This window comes from Anser brachyrhynchus, assembly GCF_964034855.1.
Source record: "Anser brachyrhynchus genome assembly, chromosome: 14".
Taxonomy (NCBI): Eukaryota; Metazoa; Chordata; class Aves; order Anseriformes; family Anatidae; genus Anser; species Anser brachyrhynchus.
Window position 1 is genome coordinate 13,451,430 of NC_137709.1, and position 26,616 is coordinate 13,478,045.

The 26,616-nt window shown below is 43.9% G+C and overlaps 1 protein-coding gene across 2 annotated transcripts in view; it reads right to left on the bottom strand.

The window, feature by feature from the left end:
* The window catches only part of CTNNA1 (catenin alpha 1), a 114,710-nt gene that overhangs the window by 14,516 nt on the left and 73,578 nt on the right, over nt 1–26,616 (bottom strand). For both annotated transcript variants that reach the window (XM_080555287.1, XM_080555288.1), the window contains exons 10-13: nt 18,497–18,589; nt 8,374–8,530; nt 2,745–2,945; nt 1,552–1,703 (exon numbers count right to left, since the gene is read on the bottom strand). In XM_080555287.1, coding sequence (XP_080411413.1) covers nt 1,552–1,703; nt 2,745–2,945; nt 8,374–8,530; nt 18,497–18,589 — 603 coding nt within the window. The remainder of the gene's footprint in view (nt 1–1,551; nt 1,704–2,744; nt 2,946–8,373; nt 8,531–18,496; nt 18,590–26,616) is intronic.

The window sequence follows — 26,616 nt, forward strand, 5'->3', positions numbered from 1 at the left end:
ATTTTAATTCTGAAAACAGGCTGCCTAAGCACAAAAAGTAGGTGTTGGAATGACTTTTCCTTCCAGTTTCTATAAAGAACAAGTGAACCAGCTCGTTTGCGCCAGCAGCCCCCTGCAAGCGTGGTTACTCCCGGGGCTCAGTCACAACGTCCTGGAGAAGCAGTGGTCTGGCACCTTCTCTTTTAGCCTAAGTACTTTCTATACCTTCAAGCCCTTTGGACAACAAATACTAACATTCTGACTTTTTTTTATAGGTCACCGATGTGTCAGCAGCGTGCTGCCGTTAGCTCTTGGCAGCCGCAGCACCCTGACATCGGAGGCACAGCGCGAGGGGAGATGTCAGGATTCCTGGCACTGCCAGCTCTGCTAATTACCGGCGGCGTGGAATTGGCAGTCGTACTTTCATGTCCTGAATAACAAGGACTCTAGCAGGGGGTGAATCCAATTAGTTTGTCTGCATAGCAGGAAAGCATTGATATCTTCATATAACGTTGGCTGTCTGTAAATCCTGGGCATAAGTATGAAGAAAATTCTATGGAGAGCACATATGTGGCTGTCAGCTTTTCTGATTTTCTGTCCGATTCCTTGCTTTAAGCAGCAAACATGGAAGATAGCCTTGCAATGGTTACTATAATCACATATATTCTGTGGCTGTATTTGTCAATTTGCTTATCACCAAAATGCATCTGCAATGGTTACCACTCTGAAAGATGACGAGAGTTTATCTGCAAGGCATTTACATTAGAGTCACAGGGGTACAAGGAAAAAAGGAAACAAGGAATAAAACCACTACATTTATCTTTGCTGTGTCTAGCTCCTGACCATTTTTACCATGCTAATATTCAGGAAATCAGCCAATAGGTCAGCCTCAACCAGAACTTTCTTTTCTGCATCCCTGCGATTAACTGCAGGAGCTCTTCTGCTTCTTCACCTGATGCCTCCCATCAGACCAATGCTGCCTGACCTACCAGCAAGTAGGACACCAACTGCACCTGAATGAAACATGAATGTACAGAAGAGACAAAGCTTCCATCAACTGGTCCCTGTTCAATGTGTCTAGCTAATTAATGAATCACGTGCTACAGAAACATACAGAGAACTATTGCTGAGCTCACCTAAACCTGTTTTCAGCTAACTATCATTAATTCTCAAAATTTTCTTGAGACATCAGGTTTTATTTCTACACTCTCAAAGCATCAAAAAGCGTCTATACCAGGAATCCACTCGCTATTGTTAAATCAAAGGTCACTGATTTTAGCACATTAATAAGCAAGGCATTAACACGATTTTATAGAAGATGTGTGAAGAGCATTTAGCATCACCACTCATGGCTATCATTGATACTCAGATCTCTTTAATGAACTTGAGTCAAAATGTACTTCTGCAGTACTACATGGAGTGATTAGCAGTTTTTACACTGAGAATGTTAGTACGAGCTAAATGAAAATCTTACGCTGTCTGCTCTGAATAAAACTGATGCATGTCAGTTCAATAAAGGTGGGGGAAAGTGAGTGGAGAAATAAGAGAGGTGTTCAGTAAAGTTGCACTCACTCTGATCATCAGTACAGCTTTCCGGATATCTCTTATTCCATCGTACACCAGTCGTGAAGCATCGATAAACTCGTTTTCATCCATTGGCTGAGCAGGGTCTGAACTCAGTGCTTCCACAGCAGCTTCTACTTGCTCGGTAAACCGTGGCATAACTGTATTAAGGACACAAACCAACAGTCAGTCCCCACCCCAATACCATTTACTGCTACATACCCCCATGTGCATGTCTCATTGTTAACTGCTACTGGAAACTCTCCAATGGTTCCCTTTAGACTCAAAACATTTGTTACAAATGAATACCAATGCTGTTGCTCCAGCCTTAACTTCATTTCGTTTTCTGTTTACTCTGCTGCTATTTGTTCCTCCCCCCTGCACAGTGAAAAGTTTATCACACCCTTGTCGTGGACAAGGGGAAAACACCCAGGGAAGCAGTTAGAATCCATGGGATAAAATGTTAAGTGTTTATTTAACAACCCCTGCAGATACACATCAATGGGGGAGAGCCATGAAGCTCAAGTTGAACAAGCCACTGAGGCAGGGCAGTTTGCACTTCTGTGCTCCAGTGACTCACTGCAGCCACAGGAAGAACATCACAGAACCATTTACAGTCTGTTCGGTTCCTCAGTGTCACCCGTGATTCTTCATCAAAGTTGTAATTAAAATGAAAACAACAACCAACGCTTGGCACAGCACTCATTGAAGCCACCGGAATCATTCCTTACCCTACATGGATGTTACCAGCTAGTTCACAGGCAACACCCACATTTATTGTTATGGGGTGGGGGACGAGTACCTACAACGCTTTTTTTAAAAGCTCTACAGACTATTACAAAATTTACTCTCCATTCTGCTGGGTCAGTGCAACAGAAACCTTTTCAGACCTGGGTACAGTGCTGCAAGATGGTCAGCGTATCCTTCAGGCCCTGACTCACCCTCTGGTACTCTGACTTTCCGCGGCTCAGTCAATGACAGCCGACACATCCAGGGAGACTTTTGCATTGCTGAGTTTCGAGCCAGTCAACAAAGCAAAATTACTTTTCTCATTTTGCAACAGCTCTGCAAATAACTCCCACTAATTTTCATTATAGTATGTAAATGGAGTCGTTAATAGATTTCACGGGTACATTGGGATCCATCTGCCCATCCACTTGTAAGCAATACAAACTCAGGGGTCCTGGAGGAACCACTCTTACCTGTGTTGGACAGTAACTTCGTTGCTTCCAGCACCTTCTCGGTGTAGACTCCGGGCTCGTAGTTATCCATTTCAGAAGTGACAACATGAATGACTCTAGCAGCACGTCCTCGGATTGCACCAGCTGTGCGGTCTAAGCCATCAACATCTTTTTCTTGGAGAGCAATGACACATTTGTTTACATCTTCTAAAATATGGTTCTCTGGTGGTAAAAGAAGGAAGATTTAGACACTAATATCTTCTTTTCTGCCATGCACATCAGCATTACAATTTCTCAGCTTATGACCTGCGCTAAAAGACCTCCAGACAGATGCTGTAAAGCATTAATTTTTAACCTTGCTACAACCAGCAAACAGCTGCCCTTCCAAACCGGCTGTCAAACAAAGGTCAGTCCATTCATCTGGTGGCATCCAACATTCTTGTACCCTCTTTGTACTCTGTTTTACCAACAGAAAAGTTGAGTTCAGCTGAACTCTCCCTAAACTTGTTCCTTTCCATATTCCTCCCCTCGACTGCCAAAGCCCTCACTCCAAATATTTGCAAGCCACTCCCGCTGTCATTATACGGGGGTGGGACGATGAGGCACCGGCCCCAGTGCCACACCTCATCCACTAATGCCCTGGCAGACTGGGGTGCTTGTTGCACATTTCTAGCTTCCTACATAGTGTTTTCCTACAACCAGACACATACCAGCAGAGTATTACACTGTTAGTCCTGGATACACTTTCGAGACATGCAACATATGCAGTGATTTATGCAGAAAGCGTTCCAGCACCAGAGTGCTCACTGCCTCCCAAGAAAACAGAAAATAAAGCCAAAACCTCCGTTTGTAATTTACTTTCAGAATATACATTTTTATACAGAGATATTTTCCGTCATTTATCAAGCTCAAGAGGTCCAAATGAGTAAAAACCCTTAAGAGATTTCTGAGGATGCCTAACGAGGTTTGGATGCTCATCTGCTGACATCTACCCAGGAGGTTTTCCAAACTCTGTTAGGCACTTCTTTAACGTATCAGTACCAATGATTTGACATCGCAATCCAACATTGCTGCTGCTTTGTAAGAAACCTCCTTGGAAACATTTCTGCTGTGTCCCTTAAGTAGTTTCCAGCATTACTTACCATTGCCTTAATCACACCACGCTGCCAATCTGTGCTACTGAAGCGGCTTTTATTCCCTACACAGGTAGTAAAAGAGACATTTTGCAAGAGCTGGTAGAGCCGAGCAGCCCGTCGAGTTGGCTGATAGAGGATTTGTATGAACTGGCTGGAAGGACTGCTGCTGGAAGAGTCCTGCATAATTTACATAAAATTAACAGAGCCAGATGCAATATTGCAAGACTTCTGTAAGCAGCCTGGACAAAAGTTACACTTGTGAAACACCTCTGAAGCAACTCAGAATGAGCAAGTTCAGCTGAGGGCAGGATGTGGCCCTAAGAGAGGAAAGTGCAGGTTCATCAGTAATCTGACAACTCAGTGAGCAGACAGCCACGCTACAAGAGCTCCAGCAAGGAGCGCACACAGTTTCGGTATTTAAAGCAAGAGACAGACATCCCTGCAAGTTACAAAAAGAAAAACATCAGTGTCAGGCCAAAACAGAGACTGTTTATTGCCTGAATTTCTACAAGAATAAAGTAAGCCCCAGACATTGAAAAGCCTCTTCAGATGATGTGAACTTTAATAAAAGGCACTGACAAAATGAGGATGGGTATCTAAATGCCGGCTGATCATCTAATGTCTTTCGCAGATGCAAAGTGGCCAGAAAGGTAATTCTATGGGAAGACAAATAATCCTCCACAGGGAAGTCTGCGAGGGGCCCTGGGGATGTGCGGGGCTGTCAGGTGCATCTACTCAGGTTATATTCTCCAGCTGGATGATAACAAATAAGACTTAACACTGTTCTTTGTGCTCGTATATACACACACTACTACCTGTCCTACAGGCATATGGACCACAAGTGTCTGGCACAAAATGCCATCTGCTGAGGCCAGCGTGGCAGCGCCGAGGAAATGCTGACACACAGGTTCACCGCCAGTACCTGCAGGGACGTTACAGAGCTGTCCTACATCAAAGCTCGCAGCTTTCGTGCCGCTGAGCGGGAGAAAAATCTCACAGCAATAGAAGGTAACACAGAACGGAACAGCAGCAACAGCAAAGGCATCGTGTCCTACCCGAGGAAGTGTAGGGAAAAAAACGGTGTGGTTTGGTAACAAGGTAAGAGAGGATAAAGTCGAAAGACCACATTTTTCCAATAAAAATATTTTTAGAGCAAACAAAGAAATACAACGAACAGTGAAAAGGTAACAGTTCGAAGTTCCCATGCCTGTCACTCCTCAGTCCACCACCTCAACACACCTTCCACCGCCTCCCCATCACAGCAATCAGGAACTCCTTCCCCAAGCATCCTAAGAAGTCAGCCAGGGGGTCTGGAGGCTAAAGGAGGACCGAAATGTGGAGCAACATCCAGAAGCTGAAGCCACAGATGCAAAAATATAACCCTGCTTTTCTGCTGTGATCCCTGGGGAAGGGCTCAGAACTATTCCCATGGTGGACCTTTTCTTGACAAGGGACGCTGGCGAACCAGGTGAAGCGGTAGTGTCAGTAGACATTGTTATAATCCTAATACTTGCATGTTCATACATTTCAAAATACAGGATGCATTTTGCAATGAAGAAGGATAATCACTGGGACCATGAAGTGTTCAGCCACAGGCTCTTAAGATCAGCACCATCGTGATGGGCAACCTCTAGCTTACACCTCTGTCAGCTCCAGAAGAACAGGAGGCAGCACATGGGAAGGGTTTTAAGACGTTTGTAAGGAAATCCAGGTGATTTTAGAGCACTGAATGTGACGATTACATGGTGCCATCAGCAACTGCTCTGAAGAAGAGTCAGTGGGAACACAAACACGTGCAGAGAGCTAGGGAGGGGCCTGACAAGGGGATAAGTATTACACTATTACACGAGGTACAGAACAGCTCTGAAATGAGGAATGAAACAGGCAAAGTCTTTGCAGTCGATTAAGAGATGACTGAGTAAGCATACGACAGAAGTCTGTACATTTACAAACAGCATGAAGAAACTGAAAGGGGAAAAAACTGTTCACCACCTTCTACAACGAGGCATCAAATGAAGCGAACAGGTGACGTTTCAAAAACCAGGAGGTTCTTCACACAGGGCACAGTTAGGGTGTGAATTTTGCACCAGATGCTGGAGATGTCAGCAGTTTGTAATGGTCAAAAGAGCAACTCACACATGCTGAAGTGAGAAAAGTCCGGCAAGGACTGCTCAGCAGCTATCACCTCTGATGCTGGAGCTCCCTGGACTGCAAACCACACCTGGCTGGGAGCGCTCAGGAAAGATCTTTAGGCTGTAGGAGTCTGCTGCTCTGAATTTCCTATGCACTGACCATCAGCCACTGCCAGACCATTGTCCTAACTCAGCAGTGCCTTTCTTGTCCTAGGGTCTTCATTAAATGTTGTAACCTGCAAGCTTCTCTGCAACACTGCGCGTTTAAGTTTCCTGGTTCTTGTACAATATCCTGCATGTATCTAAACCCAGCACCTCTTTCATCAAGCCTGCACAATTAGTACAATTCCAGCCTAAATCGGACAACAAAGCATACACTTCCTGCTAGACAGCACAACACATTGTAGGAATGTGATGTTATACACACACACACAGACCTACAAGAATGCTTTTTAATTTTGCTTACATCCCAGTTAGTTATCAATATAAACCCTTCTGTGCACGAAGATCCCAATAACCCCACAAGGAACCTGGCATAAATCATACCCATCACAATCTTATCCAAAGACACATTTAGGCTTTTAGCAGAGAACTGGAGTGGTGGCATCTATATGGAAAACATTTATCAAAGTTCAAACAAATAATACTCGAACCAATATTTATTGCTTTAATATTTTTCAAACATCTCTTGGATAGCGCAGCAAAACCAAATAATTGCTGGATGCACTTGAGCATCTGAAGCAGTCCCAAACCACAGCACTGCCCTGGCACCGTTTTGGGGGGCACGCACACCCAGGAGGCGCGCTGTCTGCGAGCCAGCCTGCCGTCACCCCAGCAAAGAAACGGTCCCAGCCTATCGCCAAACCCTTGACACTTCTCAGAGCAATTCAACAATGGGCCAGCACCGCATCCTGTCCCTCAAAAGCAGGTACCCATCTCTTTGAGGGACCTACATGGGGAAAGGGACCACCCAGTCCCAGTGGTTAGCCCCGTTTTGAGGCACACCTCTAAGTGAACACAGCCAGGCGGCTCTATACGGGCTGCGTTTTCACAGACAGTTTTTTCTCTTTGAAATGTTTTGCACACTTGTGGGCAAACTCCAAATGGAGCCGTGAACTTCAGCACGCAATTCTCTCTAAATATATTTCCCCAGAAATAGGCTCCTCGCAGCTGTGCCATTTCAACTGCTGCTGCAACGAAGAGCACGCAGAAAGAGAGAGAGAAGGAGGACATGCAATTGTGCAGAAAGTTTCTGCTAACTCACTGCAAAGAAACTCTGTGTGTTCAGAACCCAGGGAACCACAATATACCATGTAAACAGGTGACTCTTTATAGAAACACTACCTTTTTAAATTTATTTTGAATATTTTTTTTTAAAAAGAGGGTCTTTTAATTCAGGACCTCAGTATTTCATGTACATTTTCTAGGTATGTTCACTTGGTACCTCTGATCCCACACATCCTTCTCTAAAATCTCTCTTTACGGCTGGGGTTTCTAGGTCACTGGAGATGCTCCAGTCTGTTTGCACTAGGAAAATCAGACCCTCAACTTGTAGCGGTAATTTGCAAAAGCTAGTGCGGGCACAATTCATGTGGTTATATCACCGCGTCTTCTGACTACAGTAGAATTAGAGGACGTGAAAATAAAAATGCCCCTATTATTTCTAGGTCACTGCAGCTACTAGTGGGTCTTTATCACTTGATGCTGATAAAACAGGTTATCTCAGCAAGCACTGTGACAAAAAGAATTATTACTGTATCATGATAAGCATATGATGTTCTTTAAAAACGTTAGGAGAACTGACGGGATTAAAAATATTCACAGAACATTTTCTGAATGAACATTTTTAATTAACTTGTATGATCATAGTTTGATATTAATTTTTATTTTTGTAAGAAGAGTCTGAGTTGAACTGAGGGATCCTTTTTTCTGCTAGTTCCTAACTTGAATGTTAACATTTTCTGTTTCCCCCAGTGTTAGCAGTGAGGCTTGTCTCCAGTAGCTACATGGCAACTCACTGGAAGCTCAGCTAGCGATTCAAGATCCAGAGACATGAAGTGTCTTCCACTATATTTAAGCGGATCTGTCTACTGACATGTAAATATATACATTTATGCATGCTCACTCTGTAAGTGCAATGACAAGTTTCCAGAGTACCTGCTAACTAAACTATCACTGTTTTCACACTTGGAAAAATACCTTTCCTCCTTGTGCCAACAACTCCCGCTCTATTTTTACACCACACTCAGCAGCAGACAACGCGTGCCAGGTGAAGTGTACCAACACCATCCCTTCCAAACACCAGGGAAGGCTCCAGAAGGCTCTTATTCCCAGGAATAAGCGCGGTTACGAGAAGGACTGTGTCTCAGGTCACCCCCTTACCTGATACGGCCAGGAAGTCATCAATGGAAGTTATGTCATCGACGGCGTCGGTCAGCACGCGGACCTGCTTCTCCCACTGCTCTTTGAAGAGCTCCATGTTTTCTTGAGCCAGCTTGCTTTGGGGTTTAGCAGCCAGAGCCAGTGCAGCATTAATGACCTGCAAAACACCTCTGGATTTTTAAAGCACGTTCTGAACTCGACAAAGGGTTCTTTATGTTTATCCAGTGAACTCAGCAGCAAACAAAGCAAGTTTAATAAGTTTTCTGGAACTTGATGTTTAAACACGAAAGTGTTTATTCTGATGCTTTCATGCCCAGCTCATACCTGCTCCCACGTTTGTTATGGGTAGTTATTACACGCAAGGACACTTGGCAGGTATTCACACCAGCCAGCTTCACCTTTCTTTAACAGCTCATGTTAAAAAGGTGCAGCTCTCTGAACACAGGTCATGCTGTTACACATTTCAGACAGGATGACATTTAGTACATTGGAGGCTGCATTTCCTAAGCTAGGCACCAGAACCTGAGGAAAAAAAGGTCAAAATAGGATTAAGTTTACACAGTTTGAAGTAGGAACAATACACAAACACAAAAAATAAGGATAGATTTTATTATTTATCTTCTTTTCCTTAAAATTTTGCTCTGTACCTTGCCAGTAATTCTTACAACAGCTTAAGATTTCTATTATAGCTCTGGTAGAGCTGAATTAGCCAGGGAACTGGAGTTTTTTTATTTGGTGCTCCTTATCTGATGCTCCTCCCGAAGCCCCTACAAGTTTTTTTCAAACCCTCAGACTGTAATTTCCTCCGATCCTGTTGATTTTCTGAGCAGAAGAAATGTTACACACACTGCTGGGTAACAAACTTTATGCTGTGCTAACTAACTCGTCAGGTAAATGTCTTAAAAAGCCTCTTCACGTGTGCGAAGAAAGCAGTCACAAAAGCCTGCTCCTCTTCCAGCATCAGCTCTTGCTCCACTATGCTTCAGCAAAGTGACCTGGGAACATGCCAGGCACGAGAAAACCTCCAGTCAGACCGACACGACAATCCGAACCTTGTTTTCAAACACCTGGGCGCTAGAGCTAATTAACTCCTCAGTTCAGCGTGTAATTTTTCTTCTCCACTTTAGGACTGCATTAATTTCACGAAGTTGTTGAACAAAACATGCAAGCACCAGATGTTCCTGCGTTTACAAGATCTACTTTTTCTACCTGCCTCATTTGAAAGTGTCACAAAGCATTTAAAAAAATATATAACTCACTAAACATGGAAATGATGGTGATGTCAAACGTATCATGATGGCACTGAGTGAGTCAGGCAGGAGAAGGAGGCTGATTCACCCAAGGGACGCTAGGAATGGCACTGACTGAGCCAAGTTACCCTGCTCTGAGAGCTACCAGCCTGCCTCCGGAGAGGGAGGCTGAGAGCTGGGGTCACACATCGACACGAGCACGGTGATGGGCTTTGTAACACCGGCAAATGAGAAACGACCTGCCATGGGCTGCGGTCCGGTCAGGAGGCCTGCGGGGATGAAACACACCTTGAAATCCTGGCAATAACGACACTGCGCTGACTGAGCAACGCGTGGGTCTTCTGCTGCTTCCCCTTTCCCAAAATTAAACCATGAATTCTCACTTTGAGGGTAAGCAGCTGTGGGAACCAGGAGTCCCCTTCCAGGAGAGAGCTGCTGCCTGCGGGGGTGCTGGCTGCTCCGACCAGCCTCACACTGCCCATGGCATCTGTGGTTCCCAAGTCCTGCAGGCTCTGAAGAAAGCCTTGTGATACCCACAAAAATGAAGTTCAGAACTCTAAAATCAATCCGAAATAGAGTTTTTAGAAAGGGAAACCCATTCTCTGCTCAAAGCCCCTGTTTCTTAAGTCTAGCCAATGCCATTTCTTGCTCCAGACTCATTTATATAATGCATTATCTATCAATGAAAATCTAGATATCCAAATTTTATGAAGATGAATACAAATAACAGGCATTATGCAAACAAAAAGGGTAAGACAGGCAGTGTTCCAGCAATCTGCTCTGCGCTGTTATGTAGCTAGTAACCACTACTACAGAGACAGAGAAGACGGCGATACCAAGGCTCAGGGCGTTTTATCCTCCTCTCCTCTAGCTACCTTGGCTAATATCGGATATGAAAACACACTTCAGGCACTGAGACAGGTCAGCCCTAGTGCCGAAGGAACATATTGCCTATGTACCTGTGTGCTGTATGTCTGGACAGCAGCAGTTGTCTGAACAATTAATCTTTGTCAACAGCACCTGTTCAACCCCAGATGCCCACATTAAGCAACTCCTCATATCTAATACGAGAGCTGTCAGAGAGAGAGGGCTCAGCAAGCGCCCAAAACGCTCAAATAAGGCATCACCCCAAACCCAAATGCAGGAGGCACAAGCTGCACCACTGTCCTCCAGGCAGGCCGCTTATCCAGCTGGAATAAGGTTCTCGTTTTGTATGTGACACCAGCAAAAAGGGATGGTCAACACAAAAGCACCTTAAAAAATCTGCCCAGCAAAAATAGCAGGCAAGACTTGCCTTGCCAACAGACCCATCCTGTGCTTAGAAAGCAGCCGGCAGTGCTAGGGACAAGGGCAACGCTCTGGTGGGGAAATCGAAGGCTACTGAGTATCTCTGCAGAGCTAAATACAAAATACAGCTTAGTTCTCACAAACCCACAAAGGTATGTGTGCTCCCATGTGTGCTCAGGAGGAAACTCAGGATGGCTGATGCAGCCCAAGAGCCCTTTTTATAGCACGTATAGCACCTCACGGTCCTGAATCCATTTCTACACATCTAGCATCTTGAACTCCATCTGTAAAGTGGTCAAAACTTTCAGTTTTAGCAAGGACATCAGACCCTTCACTCTGTCAAATACGTGAAGCTTAAGATTTACACAGACAAGTTATCCTGGACATCTCTCACATCTATTTGGGTGAAATATCCCAGGGATTACTGATAAAATCCTAAAAAATATCTATTCAGGTAAATATGCTCTTGCATTATGGCTGGTACCCAGAGTGACTGATTTATTTGCCAACAGATGCTTAGGGAGGCATGGCAAAAGGACAGAAATACTGGATTATACATAGTCTGTGTGTATGGTGGGTGGTCAACTCTGTAATTCCTTTATTATCTAAAAATGAATACTTTGGAGGTAAAGGTTACAGGATTGACTGAAGTACGCTATTGCTCCTCCAAAAATATGAAGCACTGAGCATTTAATTGTAAGAATTAATTTAAAATATGAATAACTTGCAGGAAGGATATATATAGTCCAAAAATAGGAAGAACTATGGCAAGACTACCTGAAATGTAGCTGTTTCCATGTAAAACATTTGGCAATTGCAGGGAGATATTCTGTATTTCAGAGCTTCTCAAAATTCTGCCAGAGCACTGTGATCACAATGACTCACTGAAGTTGTACAAAGAAAAGAATCAAACAGGGACATTTTGAGACTATCCAGAAGGAAATGAAGCATGGCAAGAAAACACACTATTTTTATCGGTGCTTTGTTTCATGTAGCAATTGCAATGTTCAAGTCAGCCCAGCGCTCAGTAGCGTGGTTCCAGCCAGTTGCTTGGAGCGCCTTTCCTCTGCCTCCAGCACAGCCAGGGCTTGGCAGCTCCTGCCCTGAGATCTGGGAGGCTGGGGATCCAAAAACCTCGCGGCTGATGGCTCAATCTGCACCTCAAATCCTCCTGGGAAGAACCTGTCACCTTTCTCCTCGCTGAAACTAAAGATTGAAGACAAAACCCTTCTGCCCCCCATCTGGAAAAGTGACCGAAAGGCCAGAAGAAAGCGCTTGCACGTTGTGCTTTCCTACAGAGAACTGTTCTGAGCACTGGGCTGGCATGGCCAGAGGAAGAAACCTCACCTGGGAGAAGAAAATTATTGCCTATTTGTTTCACCTTGCAATCCTTACCTCTTGCCCCTTAATGTTGTCTCGGTGCATACAACACCCACAAGCCACGTAGCTCCCTGGGTCGGTGGCTGTAAGCACTCATTTCACTGTTGCCTCAGTATTTTTATAGGGACTTTTGATCTTTATAAGACACTGTTCCTTCTGCACTGGCTTTAGGGTGTTGCTGTCCCACACCAAGAAGCACCCAGCCACCTTTCCCCTGCTCACTAAACACCTACTCTGCTTAGTTCAAATATTTGGGATTTTTTTGTTTGTTTTGTTTTTAAATAAAGATCTTGATGCATCAACTTTCTCGTGGCCATTTGGGTAATGAGGTGGAGAAGTAGCTACATGGCCTTCCAATTTAGGATATTTTACATCTGTAGAAACAAAACCAAACCAAACAAACAATAAACCCGATAAAACGAGCACAAGCCCATCAGCTATCACCTCACAGGTGGGACAAAAAGCAACAACACATACAAAACAATTCCCAGCTGACGCCTGAAAATCATGGTTTTATTCTGGAGCACACGAAAGGGACAGGATAAGTGACTCCAGGGTACGTGACTTAAGCACGAGGCTGAGCAGAAGCAAACTCTCAGCGAGGCTCCCAAAACCAGCAGTCGCACTGCGTGCTCTTGCCCCAGTTTCAGCTCAGGGAGGCGAGGTGGTGCTGGCCTCCTGCTCCTGCCCGGGCACGGGGGGCTGGCTAGAACTGGGGACAGAAGCAGAGGGAGCCCAGCCTTCAGTTCAGCACCAAACCAGTTCATACCCTGTACCTCCAAAGCCGCCACAGCAGCTGAGCCCAGCCGGGACACCCCTGGCCCAGGTGGATGCTAACACCACTGTTTTTCTGTCTTCAAGAAAACAGAGCTACTAGCTTACTGACAGTTTGTAAAAAGCCGCTCGTAACTTGATTTTCCATACCCTAGGTCCCAAAGTTACCTCCAGCATCCACCCTCCTCCTGTCTCCCCCTCTGCTCCTAGTTCCATTTTGCTCCGAGAAGGAACATGGGTTGTAAGCAGGACAGCTCAGTCACTTCCACTTACATCCAACCCCAGGTTCGCATTCACATGTCTGCGGCTGCTAACCCTCTCTGTACTTCAATACAGCAAAAAGCACTCTGCAGAGACTGATGAGCTGAGATGCCTGGAAGCAAAACACACAGCAGATTGTTTTGCACGTTCGCCAGCTATAATGGCAGCGACCAGCAAGTGCCTGGATGCTGAGGCACCAAAAGGAAAAGTTCACTTCTGACTTCCAGTTCTGTGCTCCTGTATATAAAAGGTTCTTTGACCACCTTCCTTTCCTGTAGTTACTTTAGGTGTCTATGCAGAGGATGCTTACTGCTGTTGGTCACTGACAGGCTTTTACTGGAATAACATGACCTTTTCCAGTCTAGCTTATGCTACTGTCAAAGTGATTTTCTATTTATATCCTGTGCATGCATAATTATCCTATCAGTTTCCTGTATAAAGAAAAGCATTTTCTTTGGTAGCTGAAGGCTCGCATTATAATACCAGCCACTGCTGAAGCTGCGAGAATGTTGGAGGCATTTGTCTTGGTGTCCCTTTGTGCTGCTTTGTTCTGTGTTTCACTGACTTGAAGCAATGAAGCTCTGGGAGTTTCAGGGCATGATGTTTTTTCTGGAAGATGTTCTGCTACAGCGCTCCACACATTACACCGTGCCAGTGATGAAGAGACACAGCCCTTACCCACTGACATGCCTCTTACCTCAGAACTCAATCCCTTTCTCCTATCATTGATTCTTTTAATGTACACGCAGAGAATCAGTAACTGCTCAAGCTTCTACTATTATTCCTTGGATGGCCACTCCTGTCCGGTGGTGGTTGTTCTTCACAGGGAGCCTGCACGACACAGAACTGCACCTAACCGTTAACTTTTTAACAGAAGTTTTTATGCACTTTGGAGCCTCTACATGGGACTCCTCATATGCTTTTGCATTTTGTTTGTCTGTGGTAGTAGGTGTGATCAGCATATGTAACCATCTGCCTCATCAGAAATCTATACGCAGCAAATTGCTTTTCAAGCATTTCCAAATTGGAATGTATGGATGTGGAACAGCAGTCATTAAAACAAGACATTAATATGAAAAGAGCTAATTTATTTTTTTTTATTTTTTTTTTATAAAAAGTGTAATTTAATCCAAGAATCATAGGAAGCCTGTTTAATCTGTGCCACTCACTGCCTGTGCAGGGTAGGCGAGCCGCACCAACTGCTGCCTGTGCTACAGCAGGCATGGAGCGAGCATGGAAAGCAGAGGTGGAGACGGTGCCTGGTGGCCTCGCAAGGCAGCCCGTGGTGCTTCAGAGCCACCCCTCAGTGCCTTACAGCTGGGAGAGCAGCTCCCGAGCGCCTGTGCCAGGGAGGTGCGGGTCCACCCTGCTCCTGCGGGCTGCCACCCAGGGGCTGGTCAGACCCAGGGGCGCTGGAACCCAGCCTTTTCTGGAAGAAGCAAGCACCCAACTGACAGAAGCTCTATTCTATAATTATTTTCTGAAACTCCCAGTCGCCTACAATTTGGCTAGGAGTCTGCAGATGAACTTTACAGAGGCTTTAAAGAATGCGAAAGTCAACAAATAGCTGGTAGAAGCAGCTGCAAGTGATAGCAGACTGTCACATCAAAAGGATGGAGCAATCCTTTCCCTTCAGTAGCTATACTGGGGCATTTTCACTGTTGCTTTCTAAACACCTACAGCTTGTATGATCAGAAAGACTGCTATGGTTAAGCTCTCTTCTCAGACATCTTTAATTCAAAACACTGTTACAAAACAGCTTTCGCAGGCTCCCAAAGCAAGTACTTCTTGGAAACAGAACTCAGAAGCCAAAGTTGCAAGCAAGGATCCAGGTTTTTGAGTTGAGATAAACAAAATCTTTCACTAATTTACCATTGGCAAGCTCTGTGTTTAGCAAGAAGGCAAAGAAAACTTCCCCCAGCACGCTGCTAGGCAAATGGAAGCACAGGCAACTATTCCAAGTATTTCGCAGCAGTACTTTTCCATTTCCACTACGAAAGACATCTTAAATGTTTAAAAAATCAAATGCTTAGCTGTAATGATCGAGACTTTTGTTCCTTCCTCCTTACACACCACAGACACACCTAGCCAGGCACAAGGATGCAGGAATGCAGGTAAACCCTGTGGGATGCTGGAAAAAAGTCCTTTCACTTCAACAAGCAGATTTTCAGCAACACATGCCTTCAAAAACAAAACTCGGGCTGGCTTCCAAGCCAAAGCTTCACAGAGCAGCACCAGTGCCCCCCGAGCGCTGCGTGATTTCTCCCCTGCACGCCCAGCCTGGCAGAAGCAACCCAGCGGGCTACTGCAGAGCACGCAGCTCGTCCTAACGGCTCTTCCTGGGCCATCAGAGGAGGCTCTAAATACTATATTTAGCCTCCAACTTTGCATTTGATTTCATGCTAATTGGCCAGGGACTCACAAACAGCAAGGATGATGTTACTCACATGGCTTTTCTGGAGGAAACAACGATTTGCAGCAAGCCAGGCACACGATCCCAATTTAACTGCTTGCCAGTGTAGTGACTTTTCAGACCATTTTCTGCACCTTTTTTTTTCCTCAAAGAATTAAATTTCAAATCTGAGAACGTCTGAGCCCTTAGGTGACATGGGCAATGAATGAATTCTCGTCTGTACCAACAAAACTTCCAAGCTTTGCCTAAAGAAACAGTTTGAAGTGTTGCACATTCCTTACTCCTGCTGCCAGCTCTGGAAGGCTAGTTACGGCAAGGGACCGACTAACTGCTCTGCCCGAGATACAGCTTTTATAATTAACTCTACAGATTGATTTCTGCAGAAATCATTCTTTAACCAGGAGTTCCCTACTCCCAGAATGGCCTCTACATTGCTAAGCTATTTAAGAGGTTACCTGGGAACTTAATCAAGCGCATTAAATTTCAGTTTCATCCTTTCCACCACAGCAATGCTCTGAATTAAATTTCATACATCGTATTTCCATGTGATATTGATATATTCGCTTGAGTTTCAGAGTGTATTGTAATTACTGATTGACTTGACTCATTCTGAATGCAGCATCTTTCTGGAAAAATACCATCTAAGCAAAAAAAAGAATGCAGATAATATTGGAGTAAATTTGTATTTTATGCCTAATTCACATGTTTGTCACCTAGAGAGATCCAAGAACACACTGTGCTTCTTGTCAGGAATAAACTGCTAAATAAGCATATAATTGCCTTTAAAAAAAGCACCTCACTAAGCTGTGTAACTAGAAGCATTTAGAGATTGTACAGAATGATCAAAGTTTGGGGGTGATCAGTAACGCTCAATGAGGACAAGTGTGCTGCATCGCTCAGACTGGCATTGGACAAACTTCTGTACTGTTAGGAGAAAACACAGATGCCATTTGTAAAACAGTTTAAACAAGTGTCCCTAATTAGCTCAGGATTCACAACACGTTTAAATACTCCTAGAGCACTAAACTATCTACTAGAGAACACATAATGTAACATAAAAGCATTCTTTCAAGTACTATGAACATCTATAGTGTCATTTACTAATCTCTTGGTGACTACCCTAAAATCAAGGCAGGCTGCACTGCGGAGCATTAGAACTGAAGGCTTAGAAATTCAGATATGGAACTTACATAAGCCAAAACCCATCAGTTCTAGCCCTCCTCACCCGTTTATAGATAATCAAAGCTTCCAACACGTACTACATGTGTTAGCACGATCCCTGAAAACAACCATTAACAACTGCACTTCAGTCTTTGTGACTATTGGCTGTAGTTGATTATTTCATGTTGACTTGATTATGATGGTAATTTTATAAAGGTGACAGACCACTACCCAACTTGAATATGTCCCAGAGGCATTTAGATTCAAAGAAATCCTAAGTTTAAGATGCTTATTTTCAAAAGCACCAGCATTCATTTGGAGGATCATGCATTATACTCCCATATTCTTGGAGATAGCTAAAAAAAAAATATGTATAGCCTGGTTAGTTTCTTTCGGAAAGATCAAGCCCTCACACCAAGTATGATGACTGACTTTTAAAAATCTATTTCTTACAGATGCTTTCTTCCAGCTCTAAAAATTGGGACCTTTGCTTTTAACAAGCCATATATGCCACCTGCCCTGGACATGGGAGGATGATACAGCACAGCTGATGCACCAAACCCAGGGTCTGATCCAGGAGTACAAACCACACAAGCCCAGCCCAGGACAACAAAAGGTCTCCTAGATAGTATTGAATGTTTTATGCTTAGGTGCTGATCTTCACCTATTTAATAACACTGCTACTAGAAAGTAATAGAAAAAATTAAACTAGTCCTCCTCCTATGTGCACCTACCTGTAGGTAGGCGTACATATCTCACTTCCTTCGGACTGATTTCAAATATATATACGGGAGAACCTGAATAAACGCCAAATAATTCTGCGATGATGAACCTTATTTTCATAAAATGACATTTGACAACTTTTGAGTACGTATTTTCCATTAGCATCCAGTTACCAACAGCAGCTTATTTGTGTGTTTTAGACCTGAACTTCCTGATGCTTTTAAAGACGTAATCGCCAGAACTGACAGCACTCTGCAGTCTTCAGGGGTTCATTCAAGTATCTAGTTGTTGACATTTAAAACATCAGTAGTATCAAAATGAAAGAGGATAGCCTAGTTCTTATATAAACCTAATTTCCTTCGTGCCATTAAGAAGTTATTAATTAAAGGATAGTCTCAGCCAGGTTCAAACTCTTCATGCATAGCCAGCTTCCTCCGATCCTGGTCCATCAAGAAGATTTTTTTGACATATTTATAATCTACTCAGGAAAAAAAAAAGTAATTCATCTTATATAGCATGTATCAGAGCAGTGGTAGTGTCTTCACAACACATCTTCCCACAACATGAACGTGCAGAGTAAATCACTGAAGCTTCACTGGGTTACTGTCTCGGAGGTTACTAGAATACCCAGGCACAAGGAACTTACAGTTATTATGTTAAAAAGAGCCGAAGATTCATTCTCATCACTAATTACTTTCTGTCAAGTAGTTTTAGATTTCTAAGTTTTGATGCATTTAATTTACTATACGCGTTAAGGAAAACATCGAGTTCTGCAGGCAGACAGGTCCATAAAGGTACACCAGAAGGCCAGCACTCTGTACAGCGCAGGACCACTCGCCCAAACGACCTGGGTGAGTCGCGTGCTCTTTGTTACCTGGGGACACAGGGCTTCGAGCTGGCTGGCTGACATGCGAACCAACTTCACACCTTCTTCGTTATTCGAGATGGAGCAGGCCAGGTTAGCAACCTGTGTCAGAGGTGGGGAAAACAAAACAGAACTGTTAGAACTGACTGTTATTTTCCTCTGTAGGAAACTTTTTACCCACTCCCAACAGTGACCATTGAAATGCAAAGTGCCCACATTGCTTCAGTTCTAACAAATTTTGAAATCACTAATGACATTTGTTCTATCTCTAGCCATAAAACATCAGATCATCAAACCATAGCCATTCAAAGAGGACAGAGATTTGCGTTACCACCCTTTCAGCAAAGTTCTCACCAATAAAATGGACAAGAGCATCACTGGTGGCACTTGAAGTCAGTTAAAATGCCCACTCCAATTCAGGAGCAAGACAGCAGCAATCACACAATTAAACTAAATCCAGCTCCAAAGCACCTGTGGATTAAATCTGATGTTTCTAACTATATGGACACCCCCTTTTTCTTGAAAGATTTCTACGACCTGCTGCGTGTGAACCCACAAGAACCTGCAGATAGGCACACCAAGCGATTCATGTGTGCAAGTGGTGCAGAGGTGCTGCAAAGCTCGGGCTTTGTGCAGCATCAGCAGAACAGCGCTCCTCAGCTACAGGATACTGGTGTTTAAACTACTTGATGCACTTCTTATTTAGTCAAAGGCTGCAGAATCAGACAGGCGTTCCTCCAGCCCTCCATTTGTGCCGTGCTTCAAACAAAGACACGTGCTGGTACAGGTGATTTGAAGAGCCATCCCCAACCCCCTAAAATCGGAATAGCATCTCGTGATGCTACAGCTTTACTCCAAAACCTTGACCTGCTGCACAGCAGCATCCCTAAGTAGGTCATCTTGAAACAGAGGACCTTTTGTTAACAACTGCCTTTTAAGAGTACACAGGATGGGGACAGCAGAGACTTTTTTGGTAATTGGAGATGTTCCTCATATTGGAGCTACTCTCAGGGGAAGGAAGTCTGAACTAAGTTACGTTTCGTGGCTGACAGGTGAATGACAAGCATGTTATTCTGAGCCATTTGAAGACAGAGCTGTAAAAATAGTACGAAGTGAACTGAGATGAACACTGAGTACTGTCCTTTCAGAGACAGAGCAACCTGCAAAAAAAACCAGTAAATGTGTTGTAAAAGCCCCACTGTACACCAGCACATGCTCGCCAGCACCAATGAACCAGATTTCTCCGTGTACTTCTCTCTATAACCTGGGAAAATTTCAGCCTCCCTCTAATTAAACTATCCTGGGCATTCGTATACAAGTTGCTTTGAAGTAGTATCGGCAGCCACAGCGTATGCTTTCCCCCCTCCCCAAGTTGTTCCCTTTACAGCAGATGTTCCCACACAGAATACATTACTGTCCCACCAACCACCAACCACATGCCAACATGCCTGCACAGTGTTTCATCAATTCCATTATTAATTTTGGGACCACGGCAAATTCCCATCGTGAGGCACGCAGCATCCTCCTCCCCCCAGAGCCAAATCAAGTTACAGAGGATGTAAAACTGTCAGCTGTCAAAACGAGAGGTAGGTTTCCAATGCTGAACGGCTAAGTAAACAGATGCAGTGGCATATATTTGGATGAAAACAAACTGAAGTTGAGAGAAAGACTATGCAGCATCAACACGCGGCATGCAGAACTCGGCCAGCTTTCAGATAGCAGTGGTTTACTTCCCAACTTTCTTTTCCACCAGTCTGCAGAGAAAAGACCTCCATATCTCTAGGTGAAGCTGCTGCAAGTCTTGAGCTCATTGCAAGTTTGTGCAGCTCGTGCCCAGCTCACCAAAGGCTCTTTTGCCTCTCCTCTGTTGGCACGTTTGCTGCAGCCCCACACCCCGCTCCCCTCCGCAGGGCACGACCACCGACCAGCACACGGTAATGCCTCATCAGGAAGGGATTTGATTTTGAACAGAGGGGTTTTGTCTTCTAGATTTGCTGTACCTTAAATCCCCAGTTCACAGCGAGCTGTAGTACATTAAGCTTTTGTTTAGAGGCTCAAAAATAAAAAGACAATAAGATGCCGCGATTTAAAAGTCAAATAAAGATTTTGTTGTTGTTTTAAACACAGGTCATATTTTGGAGAAATACCAGTTTGCCAATACTTTTTATGGTCCATATTTTCACGTCATTTCTGCCTCCCCGGCAGCAGTTACAGTTTCTAGAAGTGAGAAGAACACAAAGCCCTATTGAGCAGAGGCTGAATAAAAGCTACATTGAGGCACTACAAAATCAGCCTCTCCGCTATCTGGAGATGTTGTGCTCTCTCTCAAGCCAAGTGTGATGAATCAAGCACAGAGAATCCTTGCTCTGTCTGAATACAGAGAGGCAAAGAAGTTGGTAATTGAGTGTCCCCGCCATGGTACTATGAAATTTTGCTTTTTTGCACAGTCATTTTTGTACAGTCATTTTTCTCCTGAATACCTCACTGATGGCAATTCTTCTTTAGAAACTGCCCAACTGGGACTGCCAACCTTCATGAAAGAAGTGTGTGTGCTTCCGTGACTGAGCTTCTTTGGCAGTTTAAGACAATCCAGTTGCTCGCTGCCACATCCCATCCTACTTCTGTGCCTCCAAATCTCAACACTTCATTTCAGCATGCTAGTCCAAGAGAAAGCTATTCGCTCTGGCAGATTAGCTTCCCTGCCAGATTAGCACACAAACTTCCCAGCAAACCATTTGGTGAACACCAGACCAAAGGCAGGGACGTGGAGATGACTTCAGAGTGCAATGGCACCGAGCCCTACATCCACAGCAACGCAGCACTTACTGCACCCATGGGCAGACACTCTCAATCTGTTGAAACAACTCAAACCTCTTAAAATTCAAACCTTAAATGCTATTCCAACTTATTAATCAAGTTGCAAATGACATTACAATTACGTCTTTTAAATCGTTGTTAACTATCAGGTGCTCTATGGCATGAATCCTGAAACGGCACGTACCAGCTGCAGCGGGTGGCTGTACGATTAAGAAATTGAATTTTAAGAGTATCCGAAAGCACAGTTCATCAATAACTCCTGTGTGATGTTTGACAAACAACTTCAAACTCCCTGTCAGAGGAGAGGATAAGGAACTCCCAGCCAGTTATCTGGCACGTGCACATAATACGTAGAGTTTTGCAGCCCAGATGAAGATCAAATGTGACTAAATTTGTTTTAGAGCATGCAGAGCACCTGGAGATCATATATATTTCTTTCAAATAAAACAGAGCACCTCAAGCAAACAGAAGTTCCCTTTAAATCAAATGGAAATGAAATAGTTTTTCCATCTCGCCAACAACGTAGCTGACTGACATAGTAAGTGGTCAGATTTGATTTAGAAAGAACACTTGTGCTTGAGAGCAAAATACCAATTGAATTCCCGCTGCATTTGTTCATTCTTACCATTCAATATCATCAAGCCCCTTTACATAAGCACTGCTGGCACAGGCATCAAAGGAGACAAAAAAAAAATTGCAAATAATGTAATCAGCCATAATGACCAATTTCTTGAAAGAAGTTAAAAATACATAGGGAGATGAGGACAGGCTGGAGAAGCGAGAGCGAGGCGGATCAGATACCTCTTGCAGCACGGACAGACCAAATTAGAAGCCTCTTTTTGATGCAGGATGAAGACTCTAACAGTCTACGGAGTACACAGCCACCTCCCAGAGACTGCCTCACGTATCCCAAAGGGCCGGACAGGCCCCACACAGCTGCAGGTTGGATGGATGAGCTTCAGCCCGCCCCAAGGACAAAGGCACCGGGCAGCAGCAGGACACGCGCGGGCACAGGCACGTCAGCACCGCTCCTTGCTACAAACTAGACTAAGGAATCGTGCCGAGTGAAACCCCAGGCTGGATGAACTGATCTGCTTTTGGAACTCAAATGTGATTGCTATTAGCGATGACATGGGACTACTGCGAGACAAGGGACACCTCTGGAGGTGGCACTGGTCAACCAATTCCTCCTAGTAGCAGGCCCGTGCAAAGGGTCAGCCAGAAGTAATTACCAACAAAATATGTTTCCAAAATTAAAAAATAGAGAAAAATCATGCCGTCTGTCACAGAGATCCCGTCTTCAATTCTAGTTAGTTTTCTGCAGAATTTTCTATTTTTAATCGCGAAGAGTCCTGGTATTTTTACAGCAATTTTTTCCTCCATTAGTAACAATTTGCCAGCCTACGTGTGTGGTGCCGGCTGTTCTAGACAATTGCCTCCTCTGACATTAGGCAGGTTTCACCTTTTTCACCCGAAGTTCTTTTTTTTTTTTACCTTAAAGTTTGTTCCGATGACAGCTAAGGAGCTGTGTAGCTGCGTCTTCGAGCAACAAAAAGACTACAGCAGCCTCACCTCCACGAGCTTGGGATCATCGCTAAACTTCTCAATTACACTGTTGAAAATTTTCAAGAAATACAACCACAGCTTTGCAGCAGTTAAAACTGCCTCTCTGCACTGGACATCCTATCTTAGGGAGAGGGTTACTTTGTATGGGACTGTTTGTTAAAGTCTTAACAAATAGTTTTTCAATAAAAGACAAAAAGTGCAAGAGCAATAAGGTACCTTAATACCTAACACATTAACTCTTTTTATTTTTTTCCAAGGATTTTGAAGGCTGATATTGAAAGCTTATATTAAAATTTTGCTTTGTGCATGTGGACTGACTTCAAAGCAGCAACACCGAGCTTCTCCTTGCTTACAGGTCGTATTTTCAGCACAACTTCTTCAGAAAGTCAAACGCAGAAAGCGCTCTGAAGTGGTGCTGCATGCAACCATCCAGCAAGCGTAACCCCCAGAAGGCTCTGTAGTGTTTGCTGTTCCATAATTTACTTCAAATTGTCAGAGCCTGCCCCTGCCACACGGCACCGTTATAAATAAGGATTATATATCGCTATGCAGGAGACACTAATTGAATTTAAGAGTCTGACTACTCCTGCTTTGAAACCGCAGTTGAAAAAATACCATTGCAGAGTTTTCAGAGAGTCTTCCTACGGAAAAACCTAACATTTCACATCAACCAGTATCCTCTCGTAAGCGATGCCCACAAACCCCATGCAAAAATAACACAAAAGCCATATTCCTTTATACACAGGTAATTCAGGAATTTCAGTAATGTGGAAACAAAGCTTTTGAAAAGTGTCCTTTAGCATTTTAATTTCTGATTAAACTTCAAAATTTCAGGTTTTTTTGCCCCCCCCCCCCCCCCCCCCCCCCCCATTTCTCTGGGAATCCAAATTCCTACTTTTACAAGCTAAAATCGCCCACTTTAAATGATTAAAAAAAAAGGACAAGCAGCCATCAGATACTTTCCTCTTGAGGACCTGCTACAGAAAATTGTATCGGATTCTCACAGAATACATGTGCTGTAGCTGAAATTTTTTCCTCCCCCATGTTAAGAAAACAGTGCAGTTCACTTCAGGATGGTCAAAGCCCCAGAAATTCATTTAACTGCAGAAACAACTTTTCTGGCAAATGTGGCAACTGTGTACTTTCAGAAGAGATGTGTAAATTATGTAATTTCCACCTATCTTGGAAAAAAAGGCTTTTGTTATTCATCAAGTCCCTATATTTATTAATTCATTCATGTACCACAATATTCAGGATGATTCAAGATAAATGCAAGCATTCTAACGTCCAGCCCTACAAGGTACTGTGTGAGTGAGCTTGCCCGCTGCCCACAGCTCTACGAACGCCCTAGTTTTGCAGAGGCACGGCCAGTTAGCAGTTAGGCAGAGCAGCTCCACTGCTGGTGTGCGTGGAGCGATGGCAGTGAGGACGTCCGTCCAGGTCCACAGGGACTTGGGAGCAAGTCACCAGGAGTCATGCTGTCAAGTGCTCCGTGATTTTATATGACTTAAGTAGTTGCAAGTGGCTGCGGCTCTGTAGCAGGTGCCTTGCAAGAGATTGTTGTGGGCAACAGTATCCCAGTGTATTAACTTAAAATAGTAAAGGCTTTAAATAAAACAAGCCACATGCATAGAAAAACTCCAGACGTAAAGCACCGTGGGGAACGACGGACTAAAACTGAGATAATGGCTATTTCTAGAGCTCTGCAAACTCATGATTACTCTCGAGCAGAAGACGATAGCAATTTCAATATCTAGTTTTGTTATAAACACATGGTTGGGAAATTTAACCTAGATGGAACAAAACTGGCAAGCAAAACGTTTTCCTTTTTCATTCAACAGTTCATAGGCATGAGAAACGGGGGTTGTGAACAATGAGAAATGGTTGGGTTGTGAACTTTCTGCTCCCCATAATTTTGAAGCAACCACTTCATTTTCATGGCAACCTTTCTCGTGAGATAAAATCTCAAAACTTACATACTGTAAGCTGCGTCTGGGTGTATAAAGATCTAGTTAAGGAAGAAAGCGCCACGTTTGGCTCTCAACCCAGATGAGCTGTCTACAACTGCCTCGCCAGCTATGCAGTGCTGTCCTGTGAAAGCCCTGTTCAACACTGGTGAGCACCTTCCATACCCCAAGAAAACATCTTTCTCCAACAGTCAATCTCGCACGTTGTCAAAGCTGCAGAGAAAAAGGCAATTTTTCATGTAGTTGGGGAAAAAAAAAAAAGAGGTTTTGCATCATGACAGACAGAAGTGGGCTCCATTTACTGAGCAGCAAGCACAGAAGGGAGAGCGCTTCTCCCTCTCTTGCAATTCTCATTTGCGATCAAAGAGGGTGGAAGAGGTGTGCAAAGAGGTGTGTATCTACAGCATAAAACACACAGTAGGAATGTGCTAACTGTACAGAAATACCTTTATTCCCAGCCTGGTAGATTATCTTTTCTACCGACCTGACCTAGGGAGCAGAGCTGGTAAAGGAGAACCAGTGTACGACGTGGGCACCGTGCCCCTCGGAGCTGCAGCTGGAGCAGCAGATGTAACTATTGGCACGGGAGCTATTCCTTCCTCAAACAAACAAGCTAAAGTGATAAAATGTTGTTATAAGCACAAAACACATTAGTTACACAAGCTGATCTGAGCTACCATGACAGAAATCACACCACTGGTATGTAGCGTGGATCTGATCTTAAGCAATAGCACATCCTCACCTCAGATGCCTCTTAGCAACACAGATGTTTTTCTGTAAAATCAAACCATTTCTAATAGTGCTATCTGGACACTACCCGGATAAATATCTTTATCCGAAAAAGCCTCTGTGTTTATGAAACTGGAGATCTTTCTTATCTCGCTTTGCTTATCGCTCAGCATGCTGTGTTAACATCTTACCAAAGGTTTCCAGCTTGATACCTATCGTTAGCTGTTTAAACCAGTTTTTGGTGATTCAGCCAACTTGTTCGTGGCAAGTTTAATGGGAATTATAAATACATTATGCTCTTGACGAAGGTGACAAAATACTAAGAGGAATGAGCTCTACACAGACTTCAGGCAACTCCTTGATGGCACTACATGACTAATAGTCCAATATTGCTAATGAGTAAGATGATGAAAATCCAGTATTGCATCAAGGTTTTTTAATATATTAAGAATTAAAACATTTATGCCACATCTATAAATATTGTACCCAAAAAGCTATTTTAAAACGCTGTTCAAAATCCAAAGACTCAAATATCTGGATAAGAAAGCAGTCCAGGACTCCAGTGCTTTCTACCTACCTCTGAAGCCATCACACCAACAGCACCCGTGCTCGGTTGTGCTTACATTTCCCAACAGCTTTTAGGGAATTCCCCTGCCCTACCAAATGCTGTTTGCAAAGGAAGAAGGAAGAGAGGAAATACACAGCTGCTTATAGCAGGGTAAAAGGACATTAACACAGTGTTCCAGACCCTAACCTCACTCACCTCCAACTTCTACACCCTTGGCCCAAGAGGTTAAGGGCCAAGCCCGTCACTCTCAGCAATCACACTGATAGCGTAACTCTCCCTGTGGAAAAGGTACAGCAGAAATGCCTCTCCTCCAGGGAGCAGTACCTAACCGGGGTAATTTTCAAATAGAAGAACGTGTCCCCACACCCCAGTCACTGTCCAGGTACGTGAGGGTTTAAATTCATCTTCAATCGCTTCACCCCTCCATTAGTTTCACTGTTAGATTGATTACTTTGCTTCTTGTATGTGTATTTGTAATGAAA